Source organism: Sinocyclocheilus grahami, unplaced genomic scaffold (genome assembly GCF_001515645.1).
Source record: "Sinocyclocheilus grahami isolate Dianchi unplaced genomic scaffold, SAMN03320097.WGS_v1.1 scaffold596.1, whole genome shotgun sequence".
In the NCBI taxonomy this organism is placed as follows: Eukaryota; Metazoa; Chordata; class Actinopteri; order Cypriniformes; family Cyprinidae; genus Sinocyclocheilus; species Sinocyclocheilus grahami.
The window spans coordinates 477,378-490,852 of record NW_015505775.1 but is presented as its reverse complement, the minus strand read 5'-3'; the positions used below and the strand labels follow the sequence as shown (position 1 = coordinate 490,852).

Genomic DNA, 13,475 nt, shown 5'->3' with positions numbered 1-13,475 from the left:
TCCACATCCATCGGACATGACAGGAACAAACGTGGACCTGGATGAAGAGACATGAGACTTACATTCAACTCTTGCAGAGTGAATTAGTGACACTTGGAATGGTCTGTTAATATTTGGTTTCAGTATAGCGGGTTATCTCCGTACCAATGGTCACATCAGAGGAGCTGTGGGCCTCCAGGAAGCGGTTGAGGTGGTGCCAGACCTGAGGGATCCAGTCTATGATCTTCACCAGCTCCAGGTTACGTGTTCGGCTGCCGATCTCTGTCTCAATCAGCTTCCTCCTCAGAAACCGGCCCAGGAAACCTTTTACTGGCTCCATGTGATTAGCACACAGCACCCATCTGGGATGGAAATCACACGTAGCTCATGTTAGAATTTAATAGAAATACATAAACAAAAAGGGAACTTATAAATATATATATATATATAATATAAATATATACATACACGCCACACACACACACTGTTCACTGAGATGTAAAGGACAATTAGAATCTTTTCATTGCTGTCAACAACAGCACAATGACGCCATCTTGAGGTCGCTCTATGGCAGTTTCCCCATTAAGGCCAAGGCATTGTTTTAGGGCTAATTCAAGACAAAACAGAGAGCAGTTTTGTACCTGAAGTTATGATGAAGTTGCAGGTTTGGAGCAGAAGATGTCGCCTGACTCATCGTGCCGATTATATACGGGCTGCAAATACAGAGAGACAAAATAAAACCATTAATTGTACACACATTTATTATTGCTGTGTTCATTAGTATGCTTTTGTTACACTGACTGTAGTGTGACATTATAGTGGGCACACAAACACTTTTTTTTTTATGTACTTGAATATACACTTTGTTCAAAAGGTTGGGGTTGGTAAGATTTTTAAGTGCTTTTGTAAGTCATTTGTGGCCACAAAATACAGTAAAAACAATACTATTTTGAAATATTATTACAATTGAAAATAATCTAATACATTTTAAAAAGTAATTGTAAAAATTACTTTTAATAAAAAAAGACATCAGTGACTGTGAAAAAGGTAGATTTTACTATAAAAGAGGGCAAATGTTACCTGTAAGCCTTCTCTCACAGCCTCCAGCATGTAGGGGATGATGGAGTAGTTCCACAGGTCAGTGAACCAAACGCCTTAAAATGATACATTTTCTCAGTTTAAACATTTGATATGTCATCTATGTTGTATTCTGAATAAAATATTGAAATTTGAAACTTCCACATCATTGCATTCTGTTTTTATTCACAATTTGTACAGTGTCCCAACTTTTTTGGAATCGGGTTTGTATATATATACACACACCTTGCTATGTGTACTGCGTTAGGCTAACCGAGACTTGTCATTTGCACTTATATATTATTGCTCTTTTGTTAGTTTTGACTGCTTTTATTGTCCTCATTTGTAAGTCGCTTTGGATAAAAGCGTCTGCTAAATGACTAAATGTAAATGTAAATATCCACTCATTTTTATCAAATAATCAGGATGGCTGCCTTATGTTATATGATAAACATAAACAGAGTCAAATAATTTGGATGTGTCTGGCTAAATCACACAAATCTGTCAAAAATATCCAGGATATATTTCACCCCTAAAATAATTATTGACAAATTATTTTCCCCTAGTATTTTTGATATTTTCATTACAATTAAGGATATTTCCTCCATTATAAGAAATTACTAGTAGCAATTATTTTCCCCCCATATTTTTTTATATTTTCATAACCGTTAAGTATATTTCCTCCATTATAAGAAATTGTCAGTAGCAATTATTTTCCCCCCATAATTTATGATATTTTCATAATTAAGGATATTTCCTCCATTACAAGAAATTACCAGTACTTAGCAATTATTTCCCCCCCATATTTTTGACATTTTCATAACAATTAAGGATATTTCCTCCATTATAAAAAATTGTCAGTAGCCTACTCTAACACAAACAAATCTTGTTCATTTATTTATTAAAACTGTACATATTTAAATTGTTAAATACATCTGTAAAGTAATATTGTTAGTGTCATTATGTTAGTGTATGTTGTACTGATTTCCTGCAGATTTGAATAAAAAAAAATACTGTGTATTTACAAAACCGACTTAAAGTATGCAAAATATTATTTTTCTTTCTTTCTTTCTAGAGACTTCGCAACAGATTAAGTACCCATAAAATACTTTTAATGAACCACTGTCTAATGCTTCTGAATGTAAACCATTCATCATCAACAAATTATTTCAGCAATGTATCTACCTACATTGGTTAAGGTTAATCTACCTTAAACAAGCGTCGTACAACCCCATCCAGAACATCCCACTTGGTTTTTCCACTGACACCAATGCAGCCAATCAGGAAGTCTCGAGTCCTGCAGTCCTGTGGGAGACAGAAGACACATCATTAAAACAAAACTCGCTCAAATGGGGCACTTTTAAAAATCCTCCTGCAAAAAAGGCGAGAGAACTGACCTCTTTCCACGTGACGTCCTCTTGAAGACTGACAACTATTTTTACATTTCTGCTCTCTTTACGAGAACTTCCGTCTCCACCAGAGTCATCCAACAACATGTCTAAAAGAAGACAGACTAGATCTGTAATGTGCTTTTATGATTCTTTTCTTGCATAAAGCGACAAAACTAATTTAGAGAAAAAAATAACACAAAAAATAGCATGTATGCTCCTACCGAAGCTGGTGGACTCTGTGAGGTTGAGGCTGTGTTGAGACAGGCCAGGTGTGGGGGTCGGGGTCGCGTTATAGACGGACACTTGAGAGGACGCCCTGCTCCCACTGGCTTGGCTTTCCAACTTAAGACGATCATTTTCCACCTTTAACTTCTCGATCTCCACCTATCAGACCACCCAGATAACGATAAAATATGTAACATTTCTCTTTTCTACTGAAAAATAGTGAAAAACACTGTTGCAAAAGGAAGCATCGGAAGATTTGTGGGACTGCAAGAAGGTAACGTGAAGGTCAGTCTCACACCTGCATGCGGTTCATAGCCTCCCGCAGCTGGTCCAGCTGGTGGGCGGAGCTTAGGGCTTCCAGTCGAATGTCCGTCAACTTCATCTCCTTCTCTCGCAGCTCGTTACGCAGCTGCATCACAGACTCCGCCTCCCCATCCAGACAGTCTGACAGTCTACATGACAACACACATGTTGTTCGATGAAAAGAGCACTTAGATGTTAACATCGCACAATATCCAGTCCTACTAAATCCAAATTTCCCAGTAATTTTGGTCTTTAGGTGTTGTTTTAGTATTACTAGCATTTTTATATTTCATATTATTTCAATTAGTTGCCTAGACAACATCTGTAATTTCATTTAAAGTTTTTAATCTGATCTTAATATTTTATTTCAGACTTACTTTAATTAACAAAAATGTTTTTCATAGTTTTAGTTAATAATCCTGGTCCATTATGAGGACCAGAGTTGTTATACAACACAAACACACTCACATTGAGCTGGAGTGTGTGTTGCGGAGCAGCAGTGCCGAGGTGCTGGTGCCGTTGTGAGGGAGTTTGGGAGAGGAAGGGAGAGAGGAATCCGTCATCTCCTCAATGTCTGAGTGGGACGAAGCTGATTTGGGTGATTTCTTCTTACTGAAGGCCTGTTTGAAGGAGCTCCGCAGCTGCAACGACAACAGAGAGAAGATCATGACGCTGAGAGTTTCTCCAAAAATGATGAGGCAGCACTTCAATATGTGTAAGAGAAGCAGTACAGTGCAGACAAGGGAGTAAAACAGCAAGGGAGACACAGCGTCAAATAAAAAGGCAGGGTTGAGCATCATTCATATCAAAGATTGAAGATAAAGCAGCCGTTTTATCAGTGTTTTTTATGTATAGATTTGAATGTGCTGAGCGTTTAAACTTTCATTTTAGTCATTTTGACAGTTATTTTAAACAGTGTTTACAATACAATAGCATTTATTGGGTGTATTCACACCTTTCTTGTGTGGTTCGATTGAATCGAACTCAAGTTCGTTTCCCCTCTTGGTGCGGACCTTTTTGGCAGGTGTGAATACAGCAATCGAACTGTTCTTGATATTTCAGTTCTTGATTATAAATTCCTCTTCTTTGAATTTTATGAAGTACTTGATTTTGAACTTTCTTATTGTGAGCAACTTCTGTTTCTAAATTCTTGATAATGATCATATTTGTTTAGATTTTTTTATTTTAAAGTTGATTTTGCATTGCTTGATTATCAACTTTTTGATTATTAATTACATTTAGATTTTCTGATTTTACATTTAATATAAACCTTTTGATTCTTTTGAAACCTTTGTTTAAAAAAAAAATAAAAATATATATATATGTATATATATATATATATATATATATATAATTTTGAACTTAATTATTATAATTGTGTTCTTTTTTATTTTACATTTATTGATAATAAACCTTGTGATTATGCACTTATTTTCATTATGAACTTTTTAATTTAGTTATTTTATTTAAAAACATCTTGATTCTGAACTTTATGAATGTTTATTTTTTATTTTATTTTAAACTTTTGCAACTATAGAAAAGGGGTTTGGAAGGACAGAGTAGGGGAGAGAAAGACAGCAGGCTGAGGAGAAGTACATCAGTACATCTAAGAGTTAGCAGGGTTAGTGGTGTGATGCGGAGTGAAGCTGGGTTAACCAAAGACAGGTGTGCAGGATTCTCTGAAGACACACTCTTACCTCATACACCTGCCATATGAAGCGACAGCACAGCGAAAAACAGAGAGACAGAAAAGCACGTTCAGCCGTGTGTGTTTGTGTCCTGCACAGGGGTCTGACCTAAGCACAAGCTGCAAGACGCTATAAATCACTGTCTACAATGACTACAACTAAATCTGCAGGAAGAACTACTAAGTTGAGAGAGTCGTGTTGAATTACAACACCATGTTTCACTTAAAGACAAACTTACCAAGACAAACCCCTCAGTGATTCGTCCACCAGGACAAATGCACACACAATAACACAAATCGACTGCAGGAATAGGGACCTACTTAAGCTAGTTACCATTCTCCAAAACACTAGATGACCAACTGGACTACCAGGCTAATATGACCTTTTTACACAACAGTAATGCACCTACAAAATTAAATAACCAATTTAAACACAACTGAAGTCAGTCTAAAAATATTTGTTAGCAGAAATAACAACACAAACTGGGATACTAAGCATTTAAAACTCAAATTGCTGGTGTCCACTACTGTTCAAAAATTTGAAAGAAGTCTCGTATGCTCACCAAGGCTGCATTTATTTGATCAAAAACACAGTAAAAACAGTAATACTGTGAAATATTGCAATTTAAAATAACTTGAATATATTTTAAAATGTAATTTATCCCTGTGATGGAAAGCTGCATTTTCAGCATCATTACTCCAGTCTTCAGTGTCACATGATCCTTCAGAAATCATTCTAATATGCTGATTTGCTGCAAAATATATATATATATTTTTGTCATTATCAATGTTGAAAACAGTTGTGCTGCTTAATATTTTTGTGGAAACCTAACACATTTTTACAAGTCCAAAGGAACAGCATTTATTCGAATTTGAATTTTTTTAGCATTTTAAATGTCTTTCATGTCACTTTTGATCAACGCATCCTTAATGGAATAGAATTATTACATTTTTACAAGTCCAAAGGAACAGCATTTATTCGAATTTGAATTTTTTAGCATTTTAAATGTCTTTCATGTCACTTTTGATCAACGCATCCTTAATGGAATAGAATTATTCATTTCTTTCAAAAAACAAGCAAGCTGACCTTAAGCTTTTGAACAGTAGTGTATATAAATCTACAAGGACTGCTAGCCTATGTTACACTTGTCTAAACATAAGAGGGTAACTATTGTCATTATTATTTAACATACATATTCATATTCATCATCTGACATGTCACCTCCAGCACAGGTCACCAGCTACAGTCAGCATGATACGGCAAAACACGATGAACAATATTAAACTCTATTGGTATGGTAAACTAACTTCCACTACAAAAAGGCAGGACCTTAAATGCTGAAAAGTATCAGCATTTAGTTTACTATCACACTAGATGTTTGTTAGTAGTATTTATTTATATTTAAAGTTTTGGCAACTTCAGACAAAACCATAAAAGACAAATGTTAGACACAAATAAAATGCGGAATGAAGAAACACAGGTTAGCAATGGTTGAATATTTCTTTAAAGTGATAGTTCACCCAAAAGTGACCGTTCTTTCATTTACTCAGCCTCAAATAGTTCCAAACCTGTATGAGTATCTTTCTTCTGTTGAACATAAAAGAAGATGTTTTGAACAATATGGGTAACCAAACTCTTGATGGTCCCCATTGACTTCTATAGTACAGTTGAGGACTGGAAACTGCTCAGTAATCAACATTCTTTAAATTATGTATTCAGCACAAGAAAGAAACTCATATAGGTTTGGAACAATTTAAGGGTGAGTAAATAATGAAAAAATTGTCATTTTTGGGTGAACCATCTTTTTTATTATTATTTAAATGTTGTGTACTCACCCAGTTCTTCTTCTTCTTCTTGCTGCTGGAGTCGGTGTTGTCCATGTTGGAGCCCAGGCTGGAGTGGCTGGTGGCGCTGGTGATGCTGGAGACGCTGTCAGATGAGTGCTGTCTGCGCATGCGCAGGTCCGGCTGCGCTCCGGGGGCTGAACTATTATTACCTGAAGAACAGAGAGAGATTTTGGTTGACTTCAAGTGTGCCATTTAGTGTTCAAACAGCAAAACTAAACAATACTGTATAATACATCAGAACACAACAATGTCTGAAAAGTATATACAGAATGCTCAAAATACATAATTTTATGTATTTATTCACGTCAAAGGAAAAGATAGATAACAAGAAGTTTGAAATCAAACGTCAGAGATTTCAAATATGAAGTCAAACTGAAAAAAAGTCTTGATTTATTGATTATTTTCTTTTGCTCACCTGTGCGTTCACTCTTGCAGGTTCATTTTATGGAGGACCGTTTCTTGATCCTGGGAGAGTAGGATGACTCACATACTGTAAGTACGTTTTTTTATATTTAAAGAGTTTTTATATTTTATATTTTTTATATTTAAAGCGAGTTTTTTGGCCAGTGTAGAGTAGGGCTTGTTGTTTGTCAGAAATGCAGACATGGTTTTATGTTTATGCGGCACAATGAGATGCAACGCAACAAGAAAAAGACAGTATAAGTCATTATAATCCATAATTATGTCCCCACTGGATGCAATGAATGCCTCGTTTATAATGGGTTTTCATGTTTTTGAATCATCACTCCGGCCTGACAGGGCATCATCACAGTATGGTAAGGGGCTTAACATTTCCGTCACATGCTTGAGGTATTCGGCCAATCATAACGCACTGGATAGCTGGCCAATCAGAGCACACCTCGCTTTTCAGAACGATGAGCTTTGTAAAAATCGACGCGTTTCGGAAAGGCGGGGCATAGAGGAGAAATAATAATGTACAGTATGTGGAAAATAATGTGTTTTTTGAACCTTAAACCGCATAAACACATTTCATTACACCAAATACACAAAATAATTTCTTTTTAGCAGCATCATATGACCCCTTTAAATTAAATGTCTAAGCAAAGCTTTTTCCTTGAGATGATAAGAGCAGTTACAAATGCACTCATTCAAAGCTGCATGAACTGTGTGGGAGATGCCTGCTTATTGAAACATTCAACAGAAGCAGACAAGATTACATTTTTTTTCCCAACAGTCCATTTCTCTGTTCTGACTCAAATTTTTCTGTGTAGTCTCGCACTATATTATAATTTAGTCTAGTATGTTTTATAAATACACAGTGGCCCCCAATAGTATTTATTTTTCATAATTGTGATTTGAGTGATTTAATAAGTGATTTAATGATTAATATCACAATAAATAAAGTGATTTAATATCTCCCAATAGGACTTTTATCTGACAGTTGTGACTTTATTTCTCTAAATTGTAAATGTATTTCACACAGTTGTGACATTCATCTCACAACAAGTATGATTTTTTGTTATGCAGCTTTTTTTCTCATAGTTGCAAATTGTATACCTCATTCAAAGCTGCATGAAATGCATGACCCATGGAGCTGCCTGGTTATTGAAACTGGTTACTGAAGCAGCAAAGCTTAAACTTACTAAACACAAACACTTAGATGTGCAATCTAAACTTTGACCTGCATGCGACAACACAAACTTAATTTACCCTTTCGTTACGGTTCACCTTTCCTTCTAAATCTAATCTTCCCCTTAAGAATGAAAACAATTACAAATGATCGCTTAAATACATTTGAAGAGTTTCAACTGTTTCTCCCAGACCACAATGACAATAAATGGAGATCAAACAGAGACTTTTTCTCAAGTCTATTAATTTTCAGACAACCTGAATATTTACACATGCATCCTCTAAAATTTCAAGTGATCTCAACAACGTCTTAAATTGTGCTCAGATAACAAAGTTGAAAATAAGAAGAGATTTTAAATATAAACTCAAACATTTCCTATCAAATTCTTGACCACATTTTTAATACCAAAAATTGTCTCATTCATTTCCATTTTATTTGTCATGAGATATTTCAAAGAACATATGAGAGTCAAAGTTAAAACTTTCCAAGCTAATATTCCTAAACTATGGAAAAGCAACCACTAAGCATACAATTTTCTTCGGGGTCATCGCCTCACCTCACGTCCAAGAGGGTCTTGGGAGCTGTCATTTGTCTCCGTAAAGCCTTCCTGTCTATATTTTTCTTTCTGAGAGGGAGTGTGTTTCTCTGGGCACCCATGGGAAGGGTAGCAGTTCAAAGGGAGCCAGATCAGAGGGCCAGTCCCGTCAGAATAAACATCACTAAAGCTCTTCTGCTGTTCCATAGATAGCTCAGTTTATGATAACGAAACTACAGCAATATATTAAGAAGCAGTGAAGCTCCTCCTAACACTGATAACTCCTGGGGCCTTGACATGTTTCACTGGCGTCTCAAGGGCCCTTTTTTTATTCAAGGGCCCATTATTTTTCTTTCTGTTTGGATATTTCTCACTGTTCTGTAGCTGTAGTGTTTTGTCTGCATAGCAAACATAATCATTAAACCGAAACAATGTTCTATATATGTCTTACATGTATAAATAATCCTTCACCTCATTCCATGCCAGTCAAAAATTTACACTGATCTCAACAAGTTGACAAGTTCATGGTGTACTACGTTATGTCAGAAACCATTACGCACAAGCTTTAAATGGAAGAAATAAACAATGCAGTAAAAAGAGAAAATCTTGTCTTTTTAGTGCACATTTAAACTCATTTAAAAGCCAGTCCCGTCAGAATAAACATCACTAAAGCTCTTCTGCTGTTCCATAGATAGCTCAGATTATGATAACGAAACTACAGCAATATATTAAGAAGCAGTGAAGCTCCTCCTAACACTGATAACTCCTGGGGCCTTGACATGTTTCACTGGCGTCTCAAGGGCCCTTTTTTTATTCAAGGGCCCATTATTTTTCTTTCTGTTTGGATATTTCTCACTGTTCTGTAGCTGTAGTGTTTTGTCTGCATAGCAAACATAATCATTAAACCGAAACAATGTTCTATATATGTCTTACATGTATAAATAATCCTTCACCTCATTCCATGCCAGTCAAAAATTTACACTGATCTCAACAAGTTGACAAGTTCATGGTGTACTACGTTATGTCAGAAACCATTACGCACAAGCTTTAAATGGAAGAAATAAACAATGCAGTAAAAAGAGAAAATCTTGTCTTTTTAGTGCACATTTAAACTCCTCTTTTGTTAGTACCTCTAAAAAAATCTTGTCTAGTTTGTACTTACAAGACAGGATTCCTTTGCCTTAGGCATAAGAGACATGTCTTTGTGACTTACACATACATTTATCTTTAGGAGAACATATCAAAAACACTGAACTTGGTCTGTACTCCCCTTTGTCTATAGCCATAAATCATCAAATCAAACATCACACACAGCCCATTTCTCTGGTGGAAATGGCGTGGATCTGTTCTGACTTGAATTCTGCATAGTCTCGCAGTATATTATAATTTAGTCTAGTACGTTATATTTGATAAAAACACAGTGGCCCCCAGTAGTACTTATTTTTTACAACTATGACTTTATATCTCACAGTTGTGACTTTAGTTCTCAAAATTGTGACTTTTTCTGTTGTATGTTACTTCTTTCTCATAATTGTGTATTTTATACCTCCAAATTTCTACTATTTTTCACAAATGTAATTTTATATCTTACATTAGTGACTTTTATACCCCAAAATTCTGACTATAGTATTTCTAATAAATGTTGTACCTCATGAATGTTAACTCAAACAATATAATTTTATACATCACAACAATGATTTCTTCTGATAACTGTGATTTTTAAACTATACCTCAAAAATTCTCACAAATGTAATTTAATCTCACAAAATGACTTAAACAATAAGATCTAATGAACCTCTTTGCATAATTGTGAAGTTTATACCTCAAAATTGTTCCAATTTTATATCTTAAAGTTTGACTACTTTTCTGATAACTTTTATATCTAAAATTGTGAACATTTCTCACAATTATAATTTCATATCTCACAATATAACATTATATTTCACAGTTGTCCCAATTATTTCAACTTTATACCTCAAAATTGGGACAATTTTTTTTGCAAATGCTACCCATTTGAATTCTAACTGTTCATTGTGAATTTATTTCCCGTCTTATATAGTAGAGTGATCTCTAAAAACAGGTTTAATTTTTTTTAACTACTGTACATGGGTAAGTGCATGTTAAGTGTAGGAAAATGTTTTACAATAGCCAGTGTTGCTTAAGACGTAGTGCTATTGTATGATAATATAACGACAAATGGAAACTCCAATGAGGTCACGATCAACGCTGACATTAATCAAATACACAACCCACACATGCGTCACTGGGATTACGATAACACCATTTATAAGATGCCTCAGGATGACAACTGACTCTAGATACTGAATTGTGAATTAATTATGCCCTGTAGATATAATAAAAGAATAAAGAGCAGTCTCAGAACTATGTATCTGTGTCCACCTACATTGGCACTGAGTTGCGTTGTCAGGGCGGACACCTTTTCCTGGGAGGCGTCCAGTTCTCGACGCAGCTTGCGGATCTGGAGAAAAAATGCAGAAGAGAAACGGGTTGAAAAGAGGAAGACAAAACACAGATCAAAAGAAGAGGAAAAGGAGGCACACACAAGGGATCCAGGTGTGTCGTGGAAAGAGAACTTTGTGATTTGGTATCAAAGAGAAGGGGAATCAGTTTGCAGGTGTATGTACTGAATACAGGTATGTTGCACAGGTGGATGTAAAGATCACAGAGATCACAGAGCCGACCGTGAATCCGCCCACAGTTTGTGTTCACAACAGGTCAATGGTGGTGAATAAACACGCTACAGGTGACGGCAATGCGGTTCACAGGTATGTGGGGGGCCGCGTGTGTGTTGTTTTTGCGAAAGGACAAACACGTCCTCACCTCTGAATGTGATTTCTCCTCCGTCTGTTAAAATAAAAAGACAGAGTAGTTACTGGCACTTTTAAACGGCGTATTTGCTCAGCTTTTCTTGTTTAACAGTTGAAAAATGAGCTGCTTTATCTCCTGAGGGTTTAAAATGAACACCAGAGAGAGCAACACACACCTGAAAGTGAACAGAATGATAACCCTAAAGCTCTAAAGAGGGACTTTTCCTTTTCCTGTGATTTATGAGCTCATCTCTACTGGTACACTAGCAGACAAATGGGAAGTTGGACACATTTGAATATGACTGAGTGTTGGTAGTAACGCTAAAGTTGGTAACTAGACAATGGGAAGCACCCAGAAGCTCTTTAATGATATCGACACAAACACATACGTAAAAAGCTTAGTTTAAATACACAGGTGTGAGAGCACTAGTAAAAATGATTCTTTAAAAAAAAAAACACAATAGTTTATTTTATTTTACAATATATTATGAGTATAATAATCTGAGTGAAAAACAGAATAAAAAAAATACAGTTTGTGTAATTACAGATTCAGTGGAACAAAGAACATCTGACCTTTTGCACAAAAAAGTCAAAATTGTCACAAAGTGATCTAGAAATAATGTCCAACATTAAATACTTCTGATTCATATTACTGTACATCATAACATTTCTTCGCTCTACATTTTTCAAAATCGTAGAACTTGTTTATTTCCAGATTTTAAATCTAGATTTTGAAATCTTCAGGTGAATGAACAAATGTCTGCTCTAGACAACAATAGCATACTAGGGCTCTTTGTATGTCACCTGGCAAACACGCATGCAATGACACCCACTCTAATGATTTTCTTTACTGTTGACACCTATCCGACAGCTAGACTGACAGTGATATTAAAATAGCAGCATTGTCTGTCCGTCACGGCATCATATGACATGAGGGACAACCCCAGCGGCATCTAGCTGGTTTCGGTTTAATCAAATCTGGCTTTTTGTAAATGTGTTTGATCATACAGACTCAACATGGTGATTTTGTCAATGCAACTCTGACCAGAAGAGCTTTGTTTGAAATCTCTGAGCTTTTGTTGTCTCTGAGACCAAAGATTACCATGCTATTATATCTGGCTTTTGATGAACGTTCAGTACTCTGTTGTACAGAATGAACCTGTACTTTTAAAAGCACCACAGAGTATTTCATGTTTGTGTCTAAGAGACCTTATGTTTCTGCATGACAGCTGTTTCCCACATACACAAACAAACCCACTTTACAGCCTCCAACTTCAGACAAATAACTTCAGACAGACTGTAGAGTCAATTCTCTGCTTAGTTAAGTCCAACAAGATACACTTTTCAAGTCACTACAGATTTGATTTACTGGTACATAACTAAGAATGAATGAATTGTAATAATATGTCACATAAATATATAAATATAGAATAGGAGCAATCTAAAAACGAAGATTCCTACCGTGTATCCCCAAGAAGTCACAGCTCTCCCCATAGAAAGAGTCGCCATCATCATGATTTTCCACTCTTTATACTTCAGTAAATCTGATCCTTTCTAAACAAATCTCTACTACCTAAGTATGTAACCAACTACCTCCTCTCTTCCTGAAGTCAACCTCATTTGAACTGAAGACTCACTGCACGTGTGCCAGAGTGAGACTGTTGTTAAAACACCTCTGCAGGTAAGTAGAGCCGCCCATCTGGAGGTGTGGCACATTCCAATTTATCAATTTTCCTATATAATCACTGGCTGAAACCTAATCACTGAAATCTATCTATCTATCTATCTATCCCATGTTAACTGTACAACAATTTGGTGTTCCGATTATATGATTTGGATTTTTAATAAATGTTTATGTTTATTATGGAAGAGTTTGTACGAAACAAAGTAAGTTAGAAAGTAAAAATAAAAATTTAAAACACACACACACACAAAAAACTCACCGTTGAATAGACAGAAGAGGTGCTGGACACCAGTGAGAGGGATGTTCCATGAACTAAAGGGAGAATAA

At 35.7% G+C, this 13,475-nt stretch overlaps 1 protein-coding gene across 1 annotated transcript in view; it reads right to left on the bottom strand.

Annotated features, from left to right (window-relative positions):
* Positions 1-13,475, bottom strand: part of LOC107557270 (neuron navigator 2-like) — a 137,122-nt gene that overhangs the window by 8,901 nt on the left and 114,746 nt on the right. The window contains exons 23-34 of the mRNA XM_016240635.1: positions 11,041-11,115; positions 6,926-6,944; positions 6,499-6,659; positions 3,444-3,616; positions 2,971-3,124; positions 2,669-2,831; positions 2,454-2,554; positions 2,266-2,361; positions 1,078-1,133; positions 621-692; positions 145-341; positions 6-37 (exon numbers count right to left, since the gene is read on the bottom strand). Coding sequence (XP_016096121.1) covers positions 6-37; positions 145-341; positions 621-692; positions 1,078-1,133; positions 2,266-2,361; positions 2,454-2,554; positions 2,669-2,831; positions 2,971-3,124; positions 3,444-3,616; positions 6,499-6,659; positions 6,926-6,944; positions 11,041-11,115 — 1,299 coding nt within the window. The remainder of the gene's footprint in view (positions 1-5; positions 38-144; positions 342-620; positions 693-1,077; positions 1,134-2,265; positions 2,362-2,453; positions 2,555-2,668; positions 2,832-2,970; positions 3,125-3,443; positions 3,617-6,498; positions 6,660-6,925; positions 6,945-11,040; positions 11,116-13,475) is intronic.